The sequence below is a fragment of the Manis javanica genome, chromosome 3 (assembly GCF_040802235.1).
Source record: "Manis javanica isolate MJ-LG chromosome 3, MJ_LKY, whole genome shotgun sequence".
Classification (NCBI taxonomy): domain Eukaryota; kingdom Metazoa; phylum Chordata; class Mammalia; order Pholidota; family Manidae; genus Manis; species Manis javanica.
This window is the reverse complement of record NC_133158.1, coordinates 133,335,874-133,352,860: the sequence shown is the minus strand read 5'-3', so window position 1 is coordinate 133,352,860 and position 16,987 is coordinate 133,335,874. Positions and strand designations below refer to the sequence as shown.

Sequence of the window (16,987 nt, the reverse complement as noted above, 5' to 3'; positions counted from 1 at the left end):
TATTTTGGATGTCAATGCTTTATCGGATATGTCATTTATGAACATATGCTCCTACACTGTAGGATGCTTTTTTCTATTGATGATGTTCTTTACTGTACAGAAGCTTTTCAGCTTGCTATAGTCCCACTTGTTCATTTTTGCTTTTGTTTCCCTTGCCCGCGGAGAGATGTTCATGAGGAAGTCACTCATGTTTATGTCCAAGAGATTTTTGCCTATGTTTTTTTTAAGAGTTTATGGTTTCATGACTTATATTCAGGTCTTTGATCCGTTTCGAATTTACTTTTGTATATGGGGTTAGACAATGATCCAGTTTCATTCTCTTACATGTAGCTGTCCAGTTTTGCCAACACCAGCTGTTGAAGAGGCTGTCATTTCCACATTAAATATCCATGACTCCTTTATTGTATATTAATTGACCATATATGTTTGGGTTAATATCTGGACTCTTTAATCTGTTCCACTGGTCTATGGGTCTGTTCTTATGCCAGCACCAAATTGTCTTGATTAGTGTAGCTTCATAGTAGAGCTGAAGTTGGGGAATGAGATCCCCTCTTCTTTATTCTTCCTTCTCAGGATTGCTTTGTCTATTCTGGGTCTCTTGTGGTTCCATATGAATTTTAGAACTATTTGTTCCAGTTCGTTGAAGAATGTTGTTGGTATTTTGATAGGGATTGCATTAAATATGTAGATTGCTTTAGGCAGGTTGGCCATTTTGACAATATTAATTCCTCCTACCCAAGAACATGTGATGAATTTCTATTTATTAATGTCCTCTTTAATTTCTCTTAGGGAGTGTCTTGTAGTTTTCAGGGCGTAGATCTTTGACTTCCTTGGTTAGGTTTATTCCTAGGTATTTTTTTCTTTTTGATGCAATTATGAATGGAAGTGTTTTCCTGATTTCTCTTTCTGCTAGTTCATTGTTAGTGTATAGGAATGCAACAGATTTCTGTGTATTAACTTTGTATCCTGCAACTTTGCTGAATTCAAATATTAGTTCTAACATTTTTGGAGTGGATTCTTTAGGATTTTTTATGTACAATATCATGTCATCTGCAAACAATGACAGTTTGACTTCTTCCTTACCTATCTGGGTGCCTTTTATTTCTTTGTATTGTCTGATTGCTGTGACTAGGACCTCCAGTACTATGTTGAATAAAAGCAGGGGAGAGTGGGCATCCTTGTCTTGTTCCTGATCTCAGAGGAAAAGCTTTCAGCCTCTCACTGTTAAGTATGATGTTGGCTGTGGGTTTGTCATATATGGCCTTTAGTATGTTGAGGTACTTGCCCTCTATACCTATTTGGTTGAGAGTTTTTATCATGAATGGATATTGAATTTTTTCAAATGCTTTTTCAGTGTCTATGGAGATGACCATGTGGTTTTCATCCTTCTTTTTGTTGATGATGTGGATGATGTTGATGGATTTTCGAATGTTGTACCATCCTTGCATCCCTGGGATGGAATCCACTTGATCATGGTGTATGATCCTCTTGATGTATTTTTGAGTTCAGTTTGCTAATATTTTGTTGAGTATTTTTGCATCTGTGTTCATCAGGGATATTGGTCTGTAGTTTTCTTTTTTGTGGGGTCTTTTCCTGATTTTGGTATTAGAGTGATGCTGGGTTCATAGAATGAGTTTGGAAGTATTCCTTCTTCTTCTGTTTTTTTGGAAAACTTTAAGGAGAATGGGAATTGTGTCTTCTCTAAATATCTGATAAAATTCAGCAGTGAATCCATCTGCTCCAGGAGTTTTGTTCTTGGGTAGTTTTTTTGATTACTGAATCAATTTCATTGCTGGTAATTGGTCTATTTAGATTTTCTGTTTCTTCCTTGGTCAGCCTTGGAAGGTTCTATTTTTCTAAAAAGTTGTTCATTTCTTCTAGGTTATCTCGTTTGTTAGCATATAGATTTTCTAGTATTCTCTAATAATTCTTTATATTTCTGTGGTGTCTGTAGTGATTTTTCCTTTCTCATTTCTGATTCTGTTGCTGTGTGTAGATTTTCTTTTTCTATTAATAAGTCTGGCCAGGGGTTTATCTATTTTGTTTATTTTCTCAAAGAACCAGCTCTTGGTTTCACTGGGTTTTTTTTCTATTGTTTTATTCTTCTCAGTTTTATTTATTTCTTCTCTGATCTTTATTCTGTCCCTCCTTCTGCTGACTTAGGGCCTCATTTGTTCTCCTTTTTCCAGTTGCAATAATTGTGACTTTAGACTATTCATTTGCGATTGTTCTTCCTTCTTTAAATAGGCCTGGATTGCTATACACTTTCCTCTTAAAACTGCCTTTGCTGCATCCCACAGAAGTTGGGGGTTTGTGCTGTTGTTGTCATTTGTCTTCATATATTGCTTGATCTCTATTTTAATTTGATCAGTGGTCCATTTATTATTTAGGAGCATGTTGTTAATGCCCCATGTATTTGTAGGCCTTTTTGTTTTCTTTGTACAATTTATTTCTAATTTTATACTTTTGTGATCTGAGAAGTTGTTCGGTACAATTTCATTCTTTTTGAATTTACTGATGCTATTTTTGTGGCCTAGTATGTGATCTATTCTGGAAAATGTTCCATATGTACTTGAGAAGAATGTGTTTCCTGCTGCTTTTGGGTGTAGAGTTCTGTAGATGTCTGTTAGGTCCATTTGTTCTAATGTGTTTTTCAGTCCCTCTGTGTGCTTACTTATTTTCTGTCTGGTTGATCTGTCCTTTGGAGTGAGAGGTGTGTTGAAGTCTCCTAAAATGAATGCATTGCATTCTGTTTCCCCCTTTAATTGTTAATGTTTGTTTCACATGTGTGGGTGTTCCTGTGTTGGGTACATAGATATTTATAATAGTTATACCCTCTTGGACTGACCCCTTTATCATTATGTAGTGTCCTTCTTTGTCTCTTGTTACTTTCTTTGTTTGGAAGTCTATTTTGTCTGATACAAGTACTGAAGCACATGCTTTTTTCTCCCTATTGTTTGCATGAAATACCATTTTCCATCCTTCACTTTTAGTCTGTGTATGTCTTTGGGTTTGAAGTGAGTCTCTTGTAGGCAGCACATAGATGGGTCTTGCTTTTTTATCCATTCTATTTCTCTGTGTTTTTTAATTGGTGCATTCAGTCCATTTACATTTAGAGTGATTATCGATAGATATGTAATTATTGCCATTGCAGGCTTTGGATTTATGGTTATCACAGTTTCAAGAGCAGCTTCTTTAGTATCTCACTGTCTAACTTAACTCACTTATTATGCTATTATAAATACAGTCTGATGATTCTTTATTTCTCCCCCTTCTTTTTCTTCCTCCACACCTCTTTATATGTTGTTTTATTCTGTACTCTTTGTGTTTCCCTTGACTGATTTTGTGGATAACTGATTTTATTTTGCCTTTAGTTCGTATTTGGTTGGTCTACTCTCTGCTGTGGTTTTATTTTCTCTAGTGACATCTGTTTAGCCTTAGGAGTACTTCCATCTAGAGCAGTCCCTTTAAAATACATTGTAGAGATGGTTTGTGGGAGGTGAATTTCCTCAACTTTTGCTTATCTGGGAATTGTTTTTTCCTTTCTTCAAATTTAAATGATAATCTTGCTGGATAAAGTATTCTTGGTTCGATACCCTTCTGTTTCATTGCATTGAATATATCATGCCATTTCCTTCTGGCCTGTAAGGTTTCTGCTGATAAGTCTGATGATAGCCTGATGGGTTTTCCTTTGTAGGTGATCTTTGTTCTCTCTCTGGCTGCTTTTAATATTCTGTTCTTGTCTTTGATCTTTGCCATTTTAATTATTATATGTCTTGGTTTTGTCCTCCTTGGGTCCCTGTATTGGGAGATCTGTGGACTTCTATGGTCTGAGAGACTATTTCCTTCCCCAGATTCGGGAATTTTCATTAATTATTTCTTCAAAGACACTTTCTATCCCTTTTTCTCTCTTCTTCTTCTTCTGGTACCCCTACAATATGAATATTGTCCCATTTGGATTGGTCACACAGTTATCTTAATAATATTTCATTCCTATAGATCCTTTTATCTCTCTCTGCCTTAGCTTTGCTGTATTCCTGTTCTCTCATTTCTATTCCATTAACAGTCTGCTTTTAAATATTTCCATTGTTTGTTTCATTTCTGTTATCTCCCTCCTGAATTCATCCCTTAGCTCTTGAATATTTCTCTGTAGCTACATCAGCATGCTATGACTTTTGTTTTGAATTCTTTTTCAGGAGGATTGGTGATTTCAGTCTCACCAAACCCTCTCTGGTATTTGAGGAATTTTGGACTGATCAAGATTCTTCTGCCTTTTTATGGCAATGGGAGTTGTCACCAGCAAGTGGCACATATGTCATCTGGGAGAACAAAGTGCCCTCCTGCTTGCTGGTCACCTTGCCTGTCCAGTGTCTGTGCCAGTTAACCACACACAGGGAGCAGGTTCTAGATTAATCCCCTAATCTGCCATGAGCGGGGAGGCCTTTGAGACGGCCTACGGCAGTGACAAGGGTTGCAGGCTAGCAGCGCATGTTCTGCCAGCATAGCAAAGCCCCTTTGTGCCTTCTGATCTCTGTGCCCATCTCTGCTGTCTTTGTCAGTTAGATGTGCGAAGGGAGCAGCCTTTGGGCTCATCCCCTTAACTGCAGTGCGTGGGGTGGCACTTGGAATGGCCTAACAGGGGTTGCAGGTGTGCGGCGCATCTCTGCCACAAGATCAAAGGCCCCCATATTCTGTGCTGGTCTCCACTGTCTGTGCTGGTCAACCATGCACAGGCAGCGGCCTCTGGGTCTGGGTTGGTTAGCCACACACAGGGTGAAGCCTCTGTGGTAAGCTGTGTGTTTGCTGTAGGCGGTGTCCTCCCCAGCTGTTCCACAGTAATGGCAGGTCACCGGTTTGCTTGCAGTGTCAGTAGGGGTGGGGAAGGAATGGCAGAGTGCTTATCGCTGCAAGGGGCTTTGGAGCTGTGTTGGCACCCAGGGATTTAGGACACCTGAACTTCCTTAAAGTTCCTAGCCTGCCGGCCTGAGTGTGCCAGGACAAATTTGTCCACCTGGTAAACCCTTCCTTGTCCCTTTAAGACTTTTAAAGCACCCATGTTTCTTTTATCCCAGGCAAGCGGCTGTGGGAACCTGTTCACAGTCTCAATCTTGGACTTTGCTTTTCTGCTCCTCCAATATCCAGTGCACCATGCAGTGTATGTCTGTGCTCTCAGGGCAGACCACCAGGGCTGGTTATTTAGCAGTCCTGTGCTTCCACTCCCTCCCTACTCTGATTTCCTTCCTCCTACTGGTGAGCTGGGGAGGGGGGAGTGCTTGGGTCATGGTTTTGTGTCCTACCCTTTTCTGTGAGATGTTGGGCTCTTGTAGATGTAGCCTTGCTCCTGTATTGTATTTTCCAGTCACTCTTTTAGGAATAGTTGTATTTGTTGTATTTTCAAAATATGTATGGTTTTGGGAGGAGATTTCCACCACCTAACTCAGGCCACCAGAATCTATTGAGTTTTTTTTTTTTTTTTTTTTTTTTTGATAGAACACATAGTGGCAGCCCTGACATGTCCTAAGAGTCAAATTCTACTTCTTAAGTTGACAATGACAAATAGGCCTGGCTGATTGGGGAAGAATTAAGTTGGGTGGTGGGCAGAGATGAAGGAGTATAAGAAGAGCATTACAGACAGTGGGGACAGTATCCTTGATGGTTTCTGGGCAAGGAGGAAAGGATTTTATCCAAGAACTATAAGATGAATGTGACACTTTGATATCCTTCCAGTGTATAGAAATATTCACTGATTACGTTAATAGTGTTACCTTTACACATGATGATTTTTAAGTACAGGTCAGAACTTCATTTTTCTGTGCAGTGTTCCTTTATAAGTAGAGTTTGTGGTTTTTTTCTTCTTTAACCATTGTTTCTAAATTGATGAAAGAATAAAAGGAATTGTGTGAAAGAACAAATATCTTAAAATTGAGTTTTTTACCTGCATAACATCATAGGCAACACAGAGAATTCATTTAGCTAAAATCAAGTGCTTGTGCTTACTCACCTCAGTTAGAACCACGTCTAAGACATATCCTAAGTTTTGTGTTTATATGAGATTCTGTGCCACATACTTCCTGTCTAGTACATAAATTTAGGAATAAAACTGTGGAAGAGTAATCCCAGATGTTCTAATATTAAATTTAAATCAATGTGTTGTTTTGGCAGGTTATTCTCGTTCAAGTTAATCCAGGTGAGACTTTTACCATAAGAGCGGAGGATGGAACACTTCAGTGCATTCAAGGTAAAGAAGCTTTTTGTAAGCCTTCTAATCAAAGGAGTTTGCCTTTATTTTTTTTAAGGAAATAAAGTTTTTCTGTATGTGTACATAGACTTTCTAGAAATATACTTTATCGTGGATTTTTTTTTTTTTTGCATTTTCTTTTTCTTTCTGTCAAACAGGGACTCTTTTATCCTGATGCAAGCCTGTGGTGTAAAAGGGACAAATTTAACTACTTCTAGTATTCTACTGACTTTTAAGTGAATTGATTTAACTTGGGAAAACTTACAGTGTCTTCATATATGGAAATTGGTAGTCTTGAAAAATGCAGAGATTTTTAAAAGACCCTAACATTCCCTTTGAGAACAGCGAGTACTTTTTCAAATTAGATAAAGTTTCAAATTTATATTGTGATGCTATTCTGAGTGATGCTTTAGAGGTAAAACCTGTATTACGTATCAAGGTTATTTATTACGAAGGAAGAAATTACTCCAGAGTTTAGTGGCTTAAAACAACAACTTTTATGATATCTCAATTTCTATGGATCAGGAATTGGGTGCAGCAAGAGCTGTGTGTCATTGCTCTGCGCCTCTCAAAACACTGAAGTCCAGGCGTGGGCTGTAAAGTGTGTCCGAGGGTCAGTCTGCTTCCAGGCTTACTCAAATGGTTGTGGAAGGCTTTAGTTTTTTTTTTTTTTTTTTTTTTTTTTTTTGCAGGCTACTTGGTGGAGGCTTCCCTCAGTTCCTTGCTAAGTGACAGCTCTCTGGGGGTGCTTACATTCTGGCAGCTGGCTTTGATCAGAGCAGCAACTGGAGGGGAGAGGGAGTACTAGCTCCAGCCCACTCAAGAAGGGGGATTACACAGGGTGTGAATACCAGCTGGCAGGAATCACTGGGGCCATCTTAGAAGGCTGCCCACCACAGTTCACCCTCTGCCCCAGTAATTCATGTCCCTCCCATATGCAAAATAGCCCCTCCCAAGATCTCTGGAAGCCTTACTCCATTACAACATCAGTTCAGTGTCCAGAATCTTCTCACCTAAATAAGTTCCTGGCTGAGATGGTATAGTTCTTTAAAGTACAGCTCCTAGGGCATTTCAGTGAATTTCTCCTTTGTGGAATACCAGTGTCTCTTGTCTGTAGTTCACTTTGGAAAGAAGTCACTTAGTACTCTGATCCTACTTAGCCTGTAAATATTGCTGTGTTGGAGGTAACTGTCTGTGACAGGTCTCTTCAGCAGTGATTGGCATTATTGGGCAAATGGTAAATTGGCATGTGATTGAGTTCAATGCTAGGTTATTGACTGGACTACAATCTGACTAGAGGCCCTATTTTTAATACCGGACTTGCTCACTAATATATGAACAAATGAAATGGCCTTTAGTTTTAGTTTCCTGTAATGAGCTGCATGGAAGAATCTTCTTCTGTTGTTTTGTGTAACAGTAGAATGTGTTGTTTATACTTTCACTACTTGTTTTTGTACCTATAAGAACAAAATTTAGGAAAATTTTGTTTTTGGGGAAATTAGTGTATTTTCAAAGATTCAAGCCTAATGAGTTTTAGTTATAGTTAATCTGAAGTGATTTAACCATTTTAGTAATGATTTTTGTTGATTGCATGTCTGACCATTGAGTCCCTGAAATTGATCTTTGGTATTCTGAACCATTTAAAAATCAAACCTAGTCTTTGGTGGTGAGTCATACCAAGAAACTTCAGGTAAAGGAAGAGAGGAAATAAATATTTTTAAATAGTGTAGGATAGAATCTTCCTTCTACTTGTACTGTAAAAGACAGATATCATCAATAAATAAAACTTCAGATTCACTCCATATCCTTAAAAAAAATCTCACTAGAAAAACTAGTTGAAAAGTCATTTCACCCACATGTAATGAAACTGGTGTTTTCAGTTCAGTAAGAGACCAGTTGAGCTGCTTCTGGTCGTAGTAACACTGGAGTTCCAAGAATTGGCAGGGAGTCTATACTGATGTACAGCTGAATATGTATAATAGAATCTATAAAAGACAATTGCTGAAGAGATCAACATATATAAAATCCTCTATTCAGGCCACCTACTTTTACTTTTTTGGTGTCTAAGGAGAGAGAGACAGTGAGTGTGTGTGTGTGTACATGCACACATTCGTCTAGTTAGCCTTTCCCCAACTTTTTTTCTTGAGTGCTGCATGTCAGTAACTGGTGTACTCTGCAGGGAATGTTGCAAGTATATTGCTCTGTTCACAATGGGAGCTTTGTATTTAGTCATGATGGAACTTGGAGATAAGTGACACTAACACCCCTTCCAGTGATTCAAAAAATGTCTTTACTAAAGCAGAATTGTGGAGCCATTCATCTTTGCCTTCCCCAGCCTTCCTATTCTTTGTTCTTTTCTGAACACCCAGATACTGTGGTTATCTTTGTTTAGGGCATGGTGGTACCTGGCCCACCTAATTGAAATGATACAGAATGGGATGAGAGGGACCAAAACCTGGAACCAAATGATTGCCAAGAAGCACTGGGGCATCAGGATGGAATGCAGAAACTGGAAGGAATACCCAGCCCCTAACCACTGACTTCGCTGATGGATATCAAATAGGCTGGGTCTGTGCCTCACCATGCCCCACTCAATAAACAAACAAACAAACACACAAAAAAGCCCTCATTTGAGTTCCAGTGTGAATTAGTAACTATTTCACTCCAGGTGGGTAGAGCACACAGCAACATTGAATGTGAGAATAGATGATAACAGGTGTAACTTCCAACACAAGTTGTTATGTTATTATCCTTTCACTGCGATTAACATCCTTATTGTTGCTGATATGTATTCAGCTCTTACACTATGTGTCCTTTCATTTAATGGGTACTGTAGATGCACATGAGGAAGCTGAGGTCTGTAGAAATTAATTCACACGTCTAAAGTCTCATTGCCAGCACGAGGCAGAGTCAAGTTTTCATCCCCAGTATATCTGACTCCAAGGCATGAGCTCTTTGTTGCCTTGCTCTGTAGCTTTACATCAGGGAAGCATGAATTCAAATAGTAGGACTCCATTCTCCTGAGCCATGTGACAAGAGTAGAGTAGGTTCCTATTCTTGGAGCAACAGGATTCTGGGCAGGATACCAGGATGAGGTGAAGATGGTTTGCAGAGCAAAAGTGTACAGTGGGGTCTGGGTCTTCAGGATAAGACAGGTACCCTGTTAACAGAACTAAGAGCAGATGGTATGATCCAGGGGGGGATTGATTTAGAATTCCTTAAATTATTTCTCCCTAAAGTCAGGATTGGGCCCAGAGGTGGGGTGGGCTGAGCTTCTCTGTGGGGCTTGCAGCTCCAGCTGCTGGAAGAGGAGAGAGAGAGAGAATGGGAGAGAATGGGTACAGTGGGAGGCAGTCTTTTCTTGCTTGCCTTAAAAAAAAAACGTATTAGAAAAGGATATGAAATTGAGTCATATTTTAAGGGGAACTTCTGAAAGAAGTATTTAATTTCACTAGAAATTGAAGTTAAGAGAATGAAGCTCTAGTAATGGTATTTCAACACCAGCCAGCAAGGGTCATGGTTTTTTGGGGAGTGGAGGGGACGGTTGGTGATAGTGGCCTTCCTGGAAATTTTGAAGTCATACCCATTGCTTACACCATGGTTTAAGCTATCTGCTTAGTAACTGCTGTTTCAACACTAGCCAGCAGGTTACGGATTGCTGTGGCGGGGATTAGGGGTTGGGAATGGGTTGCTGAGGCTTTCTGGAAACTCTGAAATTACACCACATGACGTTGTCATTGAATTTGTTAGCCTAATAGTTTTCTCTATAGGACATATGACATCACTAGAAAGATCCTAGAAGCTCACTGTGATGCCATGAAGAGGTAGTTTGCAAATATGAAGCAAATCAATAGAAAGAATATGGTTCCTCTGGGGAAAAAACAGGATTTTGTTTTCATGGGAATGTCCTTGGTGATAATGAAGGAAGAAAAACACAGGAAACATACAATATGCTGTGAACGCAAATTCATTTCTAATGGAGCATTTCTCAATATTTTCCATGAAACATGAATCATAGGTCTTAAAGGGGCCACAAAAGGTCATAGTTTATTCTCACTTGAGGCAAGCACTATACCTATGGCATCCTAGACAAAATATTTCCTTGGCCAGTTGAAAGGGTATAAAGAGCTGATTGTTAGAGGAAAAGAGAATCTTAGCAATCAGTATGAATTCTTGCCTTTGCTTCAATTCAGGAATTAATAGAGGGCAGCTGCAGGTCTTTCCCATTATTTTCAGATCTTATCTGGGCTGAGGTGCTGTCAGTGCAGCTTTCCTTCCTGTCCACACATGCCATCCTTTTATCTGGACCATTTCTCTGCTCCCTGTAAAATCCTTCAGCCCAGACACCACATGTCCTTTAAGGCTCTCATCTGTCTCCTCTCGGAGCCGTCCTGGACCACTCCATTCCATTCTGACCTTTCTTTGTGTACCTGGAGGAGCAGGAGGAGGTAGCCCTACATCTAACAGTCTGGTTGTATGTGTAAACCTTTCGTTAGCCCTTGTATTACACTGAATTCAGTTGTGACAGGAAACAATAGCGCCCACCCTACTGTCCAACCAGACAGCCTGATAATTACTGGCTAGTCCCTTCTTTGGTTATGGCATTACATTAGGTGTGATGATTTTGCTTTTAAGTTTTATTATTGTGCTGGGAACTTAAAGATGTTTAGGTAAATGGTCTCTAAAGTTTCTATGGAAGAACTTCCAAATTTCAGATACACTGATAATTGAAAATCAGTTTCCTTTAAAGAAACCTAGAGTCTAATGAACATTCACATTGACCCTATATTAATACTGCAGTTTTTGTGTATTAAGATTGTTATATACAGTTAGTGTGCCTGAAGAAAGTAAGTGAATATCATGGTGATATAAGAAAAAACAGATTTAAGTAAAATGCAAACTAAAGATACTTAACTGCTAATGTTTTCTGTCCAAAATAATTTAGACATTTTTTACAAGATGATTTACTTTGCTAACTTGTGCTAAGTGGGTTGACAAATTGAAATGACAGCAGAATGTAAGGTAGGAGAGAGACTCGAAGAGAGTCATGGTACTCCGAGAGGGCGGAAGCTTGGATGCTATTAGAACATGAAACTGTCCCTCCTTCCTGCCTACTCTCCTTAAGCTTTCTTCAGCCCTGTGTCTGATTCCCCCCTGCTCAGTGAGTGCGGGAACTGTATCACTGGGGGGCGCTCCGCTCTGGCTGGGCTCTGTGAATGACCCCACTGAGAGCGCTTCCGCGTTTGTCAGCCATCCGCCTCCCCTCCTTGGGTGATTCAGCATCCAGGCCACCACAGGGACCTTGACGTCATTTTTTTCCCGCTCATTAGGTACTTTAAGTGCATTGATTAGACTTGTTTGGCATATTAAAACACTGACCTGTCATTCTTTCTACGAATTTTATGACAGATCCTAGGGAACTTGTTGTCTTTTTGTTTGTTTTTTTTAATCGAGAGGTGACATGAATCGTGTCATAGCTAGGATTTACAAGCGGACATAGACTGTAACTTCACAAGCAAAGCTTCTATAAGGCCTACTCCTTTAAAACAGGCTTTGCATATCGAGGAGAAATTCCTGTTTTACTGGCTTACAACTGAGAAGAGGACCATTGCAAATGAGGTTGTTTTCTAAGGTTGACTGAACCCTGGCTTTAGTTTAAATTTGCAACCAATTTTTTCATCAAAAATATCTGGGTGATTTGAAAGTGAAATTATAGTGCAAATGCCTTAAATCCTTCTGAATTTTTGCTAACTTTCATTACATTGAACATGTACTTATTTGACTATTATTTGTAGAATGTCTGTATTACAAATGGAAATATTTTTTCTCTTACAAAATTAGGATTTTGAGAGCTGCTTTTTCTATATGAGCAACTGCCTTGAAAACACATTTCTGTGTTTGGTGGTTGTGTCGTGAAGGATCGCTAATCTGAAATGTTACTGTGAACAGTTAGGCCTGACTTGAAAAATCTTAGAATTGAAAATACCATGTCTTTTGCCCAGGCTAGACCCAGTGTCCTGCCCTTTTTTCTGGTTAACTCAAAGTTGTATTTGTTGAGAGTTAGTTCACGGTCTTCCAGTGAGGCTCTAAGCTGAGAGAGTCTGAGTTTCTAGGAAACTTTTAATTACTCCACCAACCTGCCTGCTCTTTTTATAGCTCTTAAGTCCTAACTTGAACAAATCAGTCTTTTACCTCTTTGTAAAATTGATGAAATATTGGTGAAAAATCACTTCCAGCGTTGTGATCTCTGAAATGTTCAGGAGCCTTATTTTGGACCCTGTGATTTGGCTTTTCTTTCACACATGGACATACACGGCCATTTGTTGTAAGCAAGCATTCCACACGCTGACCTGAGAGGCCCCTTTTCAGACCATAGCTTGCTGCTGAGTAATTGGAGGTTAACCAGCAGGGTGGTCTGCACAAAGGCTGATAGTACTGATAGCCCTAGAGCAGAAAGTCCAGTTTATGGATGGGTGGGAGGGAGGTCTGTAATCATATGTGCAGCTGTCATCATGTTAGGGTTCAGTAATGTCATGAGACTGAGTTACGTCAGTGCCAAGCTATGTTGCTTCCCAGGAGGTATAAAGTCCCTCTCAAGGGAGGTACCCAGTATGTCTGTGCTTTCTGACCCTCTCCCCTTCCCTTTTATTTTGTTTATACCTATTCTTAACGTTTACATAACTAAGACAAAAATTTCACAAAGTGTTTTATTGTCAGACTTTCTTTGGCCTTTTTCTCCAAGTAATGGTCTATTAAATTGACTTGTTTGAAGTTGTAAAGATTATGCTCTAAGAGGAAAAGCTCTGTACTTCAGAGCCAGTGTGAATCTAACTAGTGTGAATCCCTGGCTGTTTGCTAGCTAATGCTAAATCTCTTAGCGCCAGTTTCTTCTCTTACATTGGGGAAAGTGATAACCTGTCCAGTGGGGTTGGTAGATAATCCATTGTAAGTGCCATCATCATATAGTAATATACACTGCTTTGCTGATTATTTTTGTGCTAAGGGATGCCGTGATGGTTGTGGGCACTGACTTGATTATCTGCCTCGTGAAGTCAGTTGAAGGCCTAGTCACCGTTCCATCGCCCACTTAGGAAAGGCTTGCTTTCCCGGGGTTGATGGTGATGGCAGTAGTTCAGGCATTTCAGATGAAGGCTTTTGGGATTGCACATACTGGTTAGGTACAGGATGTGGATAAAACAGTGGATGCACTGTTCCATGCATTTCAAGTTAAGTTCCGTTGTAGCTGAACCTTCAGTTGCTGCTTTTCTTCTGGGTGATATGCAGTTAGCTCACATGTGCCTGAGTGGCTGCTGCAGACAGACCTAGAGTAAAGCAGTGCCTCTGGGTTTGTCTTCCCTTCTTTAGACCCTCTCATCCTCTACTACTTTCCATCTTTATTTAATGTGTCCTGCTTTAGGCAGTACTGAAGGGCAGTAAGAACAGTATGGGTTTGGAGTTAGGTTGCCTGACTTAGAAATACCCTGCATCTCAGTTGTGTATCATAAAATTACTTACCTTCTCTGTTCCTCAGTTTCCTTATCTGTAGAACTGGAATAACAGTATTGGTCTTGAAGTATTGCTGAGATTGAAATGATACATTGTGTAGGTAGCATTGAGAACAGCTTCTGAGTCATCATAAGGGTCCAATAAATAGGCACCATTATCCCAGTCCCCACTATGGCCAGGTGTTGACCCATCCTTCATTTTTGTTACCTGTCATCTTAAAGCATTCAGGAAAGCCTATGTGAAATTGAGATTTGGTTATGATTTTTTAGATGTCTTTACATTTTAGTGTAATGCTTCAAAATAACACATTTAAAAATTATGCAAGGGGAGTTTGGCTTCTGTGCTTTTTGCATTTCAGGCTTGTTAAACAATGATTTAAAATATTGTTTCTGAAGGTACCACTGCTTGGAGTTCTTTAAATGTAACAGATCTTTGCTTGTCAGATAATTAAGAAGAGCTAACCATGTTTCCCTTGATTGTCTAAACACATTTTATTTCATAGCTTGCAGTCTTCTAGTTCTTGCTTTATTTGTCCTGTATCTCTTTCTCTTGTTTTTACACTTAACAATTTGAAATGGAAGTTTTCATGTTAGGGGTGTCTTTAAAGAAAACTGTACAGGGTTCTTTAAAGGGTAGGGTCGGTCCTAAAAGGGTAAGGATCAGATCTTTGTGATCTTTTTATCTCAGTGCCTATTAGCACCTACTAGGCATTCAGAATAAAGCAAAATTATTTCCTAATATACTGCTAAAAATTCATGTCAAAATGATGGAAAAATTCACAGAGGTTCGTTTTTCTTTCTGATTTTCTGCTCAAGTAGTTAAATTTGCTTATTTTTTCTCTCAGTTCCTCACATTAAGGTAATGAATGCAGGTATGAGTGTGTTTGCAAAAACAGTAATTCTGAAGAAGTCCAGATTATGGTTCACCCTTCTTACCTGCAAAAAGTATGAAGGAATGATGATTGTGTTCATTCTTTTGGTAACCTGTGTGTGTGTGTGTGTGTGTGTATGAAAAGTAGGTTGGGAACACTCTGGAGAATATTTTTAAGGCTATGTAATAGTAAAAGATGGGCCAACTCTATCTTTTGCATTATTAGCAAACATTTTCATTTAGATTACTCAATATATTAATGCTGTTAAAATTATAGCATTTATTTGTAGCAGTAAACTCTCAATAAACTCTGTCAGACCTAGGAATAGGCAGAGTAGTATTTAAATTGTAGATGAATATCATCACTGAATTAAATGGAGTTGGAATAGTAATTTTTCTCTTTCTCCATCAGCAGTGATTGTAAGGAAGAGAGAGATGGTGAGATTGGCAACAGAGAGGATCAGGCAGGAGGTGGAGGGAGACTGGGTGAGGGCATGGGGGGTGGGGGGTGGACATGGGGATAGAAATTAGAGATGTTTAGGAGATAGTCATTACTTGCTGAGTAGTGGGGCACATACTGCAGAGAGGGAGGTAGCCATGGGCACCAGAAGAATTGTACATTTCCCTAAGTTAATGTGGTATCTGGTCTTCCAGAAAAAATTTTTGTCCTGTAAGGTAAAAAATAGTGACTAAACATTTTGTACTCTATTTGAATAAGCATTAGGATTAACAGAAGACAATAAAGTCTCACTTTTTTTTTTAAGTGCATTGTTTTTTCTCTTTGTTAACTTGGGTATTCTTTGAGGAGAGTTTAGTGACTTGGAACGTATCTTGCACACTAATTTTGAGGATATGTTGACAATTAGGTAAAAGGGGAGTATATTTATAGTACTTCTTTCTGGAACCATCGAAATATGGAGAAAACTGGACCCAGAATTGTTCACTGCAGTTACTTTCTTTTATGACTCCTGATTTGGGGTTCTTTGAATATACCCACATTCCTAGTGTGGTTGGATGTGGCTCTGTCCTCCCTTCCTCTTCCCACACTCGTTTTGCAGTTTGGAGAGAGAAGTTGAAGTTTTTTTTAACTCATAAAGTCTTTCTGTGTCTGAGTTAAAGCGGAAGCATTACATAATTTAAATGTAATACTTTTAAGGATACTTTACACATTGCACTGTAGAGCCAGAATTAACAACAGTTTTGTGGTATCTTTCTGGCTATAGATATTTCTGTATTTTCGCTTAATTTAGAAAGCTTCCAATTATTAGAAAACTATACTTTCTAAGAGAAGGTGTAGTATCAAGCAAAGAGTAGTCTTTGGGACTAAGGAGTGGAAACTTAAAAAAAATCAAAATAAAACTTTATTCTTAGTGTATTTTGAATGAAAATGTTATTCTGCTAGACGACTGACTAAATGAATTTTATCTGTTCTGTTTTACAGTTCTCATTGGAGTGGATATACACTAATCTCATGTAAATGTCAAGTTAAACTGTTTGATCTTTTCTTGAAGTGCCAAGTCTTTAACAGCTGTCCAGGGTTGGATTATTTGGGTTATCTAGTATTGGATCTTTTAATATCAGTTCAGTGTGTTTTATGCTAAATCCAACAGTGTCAGTTTTCTGTGGCTGGTGTACCAGGGTACAAACAGTGTGGATGAAGCAAGCACTTTGCACAGCTAGAACTTAACTTTTCTCCTCTTATTGAAGAAGAATAATCTTCACAGGTAGGGTAATTGAACCTTTGTTTTCGAATTATCTTTGAGTGTAAGAATGGAATAGTCAAAAAATACTAATTAACTATAGCAAAAGTATGGCATGTTATTCCTTAAGTTAGAAATCAAGACCTGAGATTAATTTGATTAATTCTTGGTTAATTATGAAGACAGTTCTTATTCTGTGGGTCAGGCACTCACATTTTGAGTAGGACAGTTTTTGCATCATATATTTAAGATAAAGAGCACTAACATCTCAGAATTTTTAAGCTGGTTGTTTTAACATAGTGGTTTGTAAATTTTGCATTTCAGAATTACCTGGGAGAACTTTTAAAAAATGTTTACCTGATCTCCAGGCTAATTGTGGGCAGTTGTCAAAATCTAGGGCGTAAGGAAGGCATGGGCAGCAGTAGTTTTGAAAAGCTATCTCAGATAATTCTAATATGCAGTGCAGATTGAGAACCTCTGGGTAACCTAATCCTCAGGGTAGTTTCAGAAACTCTCATGCCATGTTTTCCCAAGTACTTCACACTGCACATGATACTACCTGCGGCTGTTCCCAGGTTTTGCAATTCTGCAAAGTGTTAAAGATCTTTTGTCTTGTCTCCATATACTTAAGTAGATTGTATGTGGTGGTTGTCGTTACTGAGCTTTTTAATTA

At 38.9% G+C, this 16,987-nt stretch overlaps 1 protein-coding gene across 3 annotated transcripts in view; it reads left to right on the top strand.

Moving 5' to 3' along the window:
* The window catches only part of FNDC3B (fibronectin type III domain containing 3B), a 331,538-nt gene that overhangs the window by 90,911 nt on the left and 223,640 nt on the right, over nucleotides 1-16,987 (top strand). For all 3 annotated transcript variants that reach the window (XM_073232085.1, XM_073232084.1, XM_073232083.1), the window contains exon 3: nucleotides 6,163-6,238. In XM_073232085.1, the coding sequence (XP_073088186.1) occupies nucleotides 6,163-6,238 (76 nt within the window). The remainder of the gene's footprint in view (nucleotides 1-6,162; nucleotides 6,239-16,987) is intronic.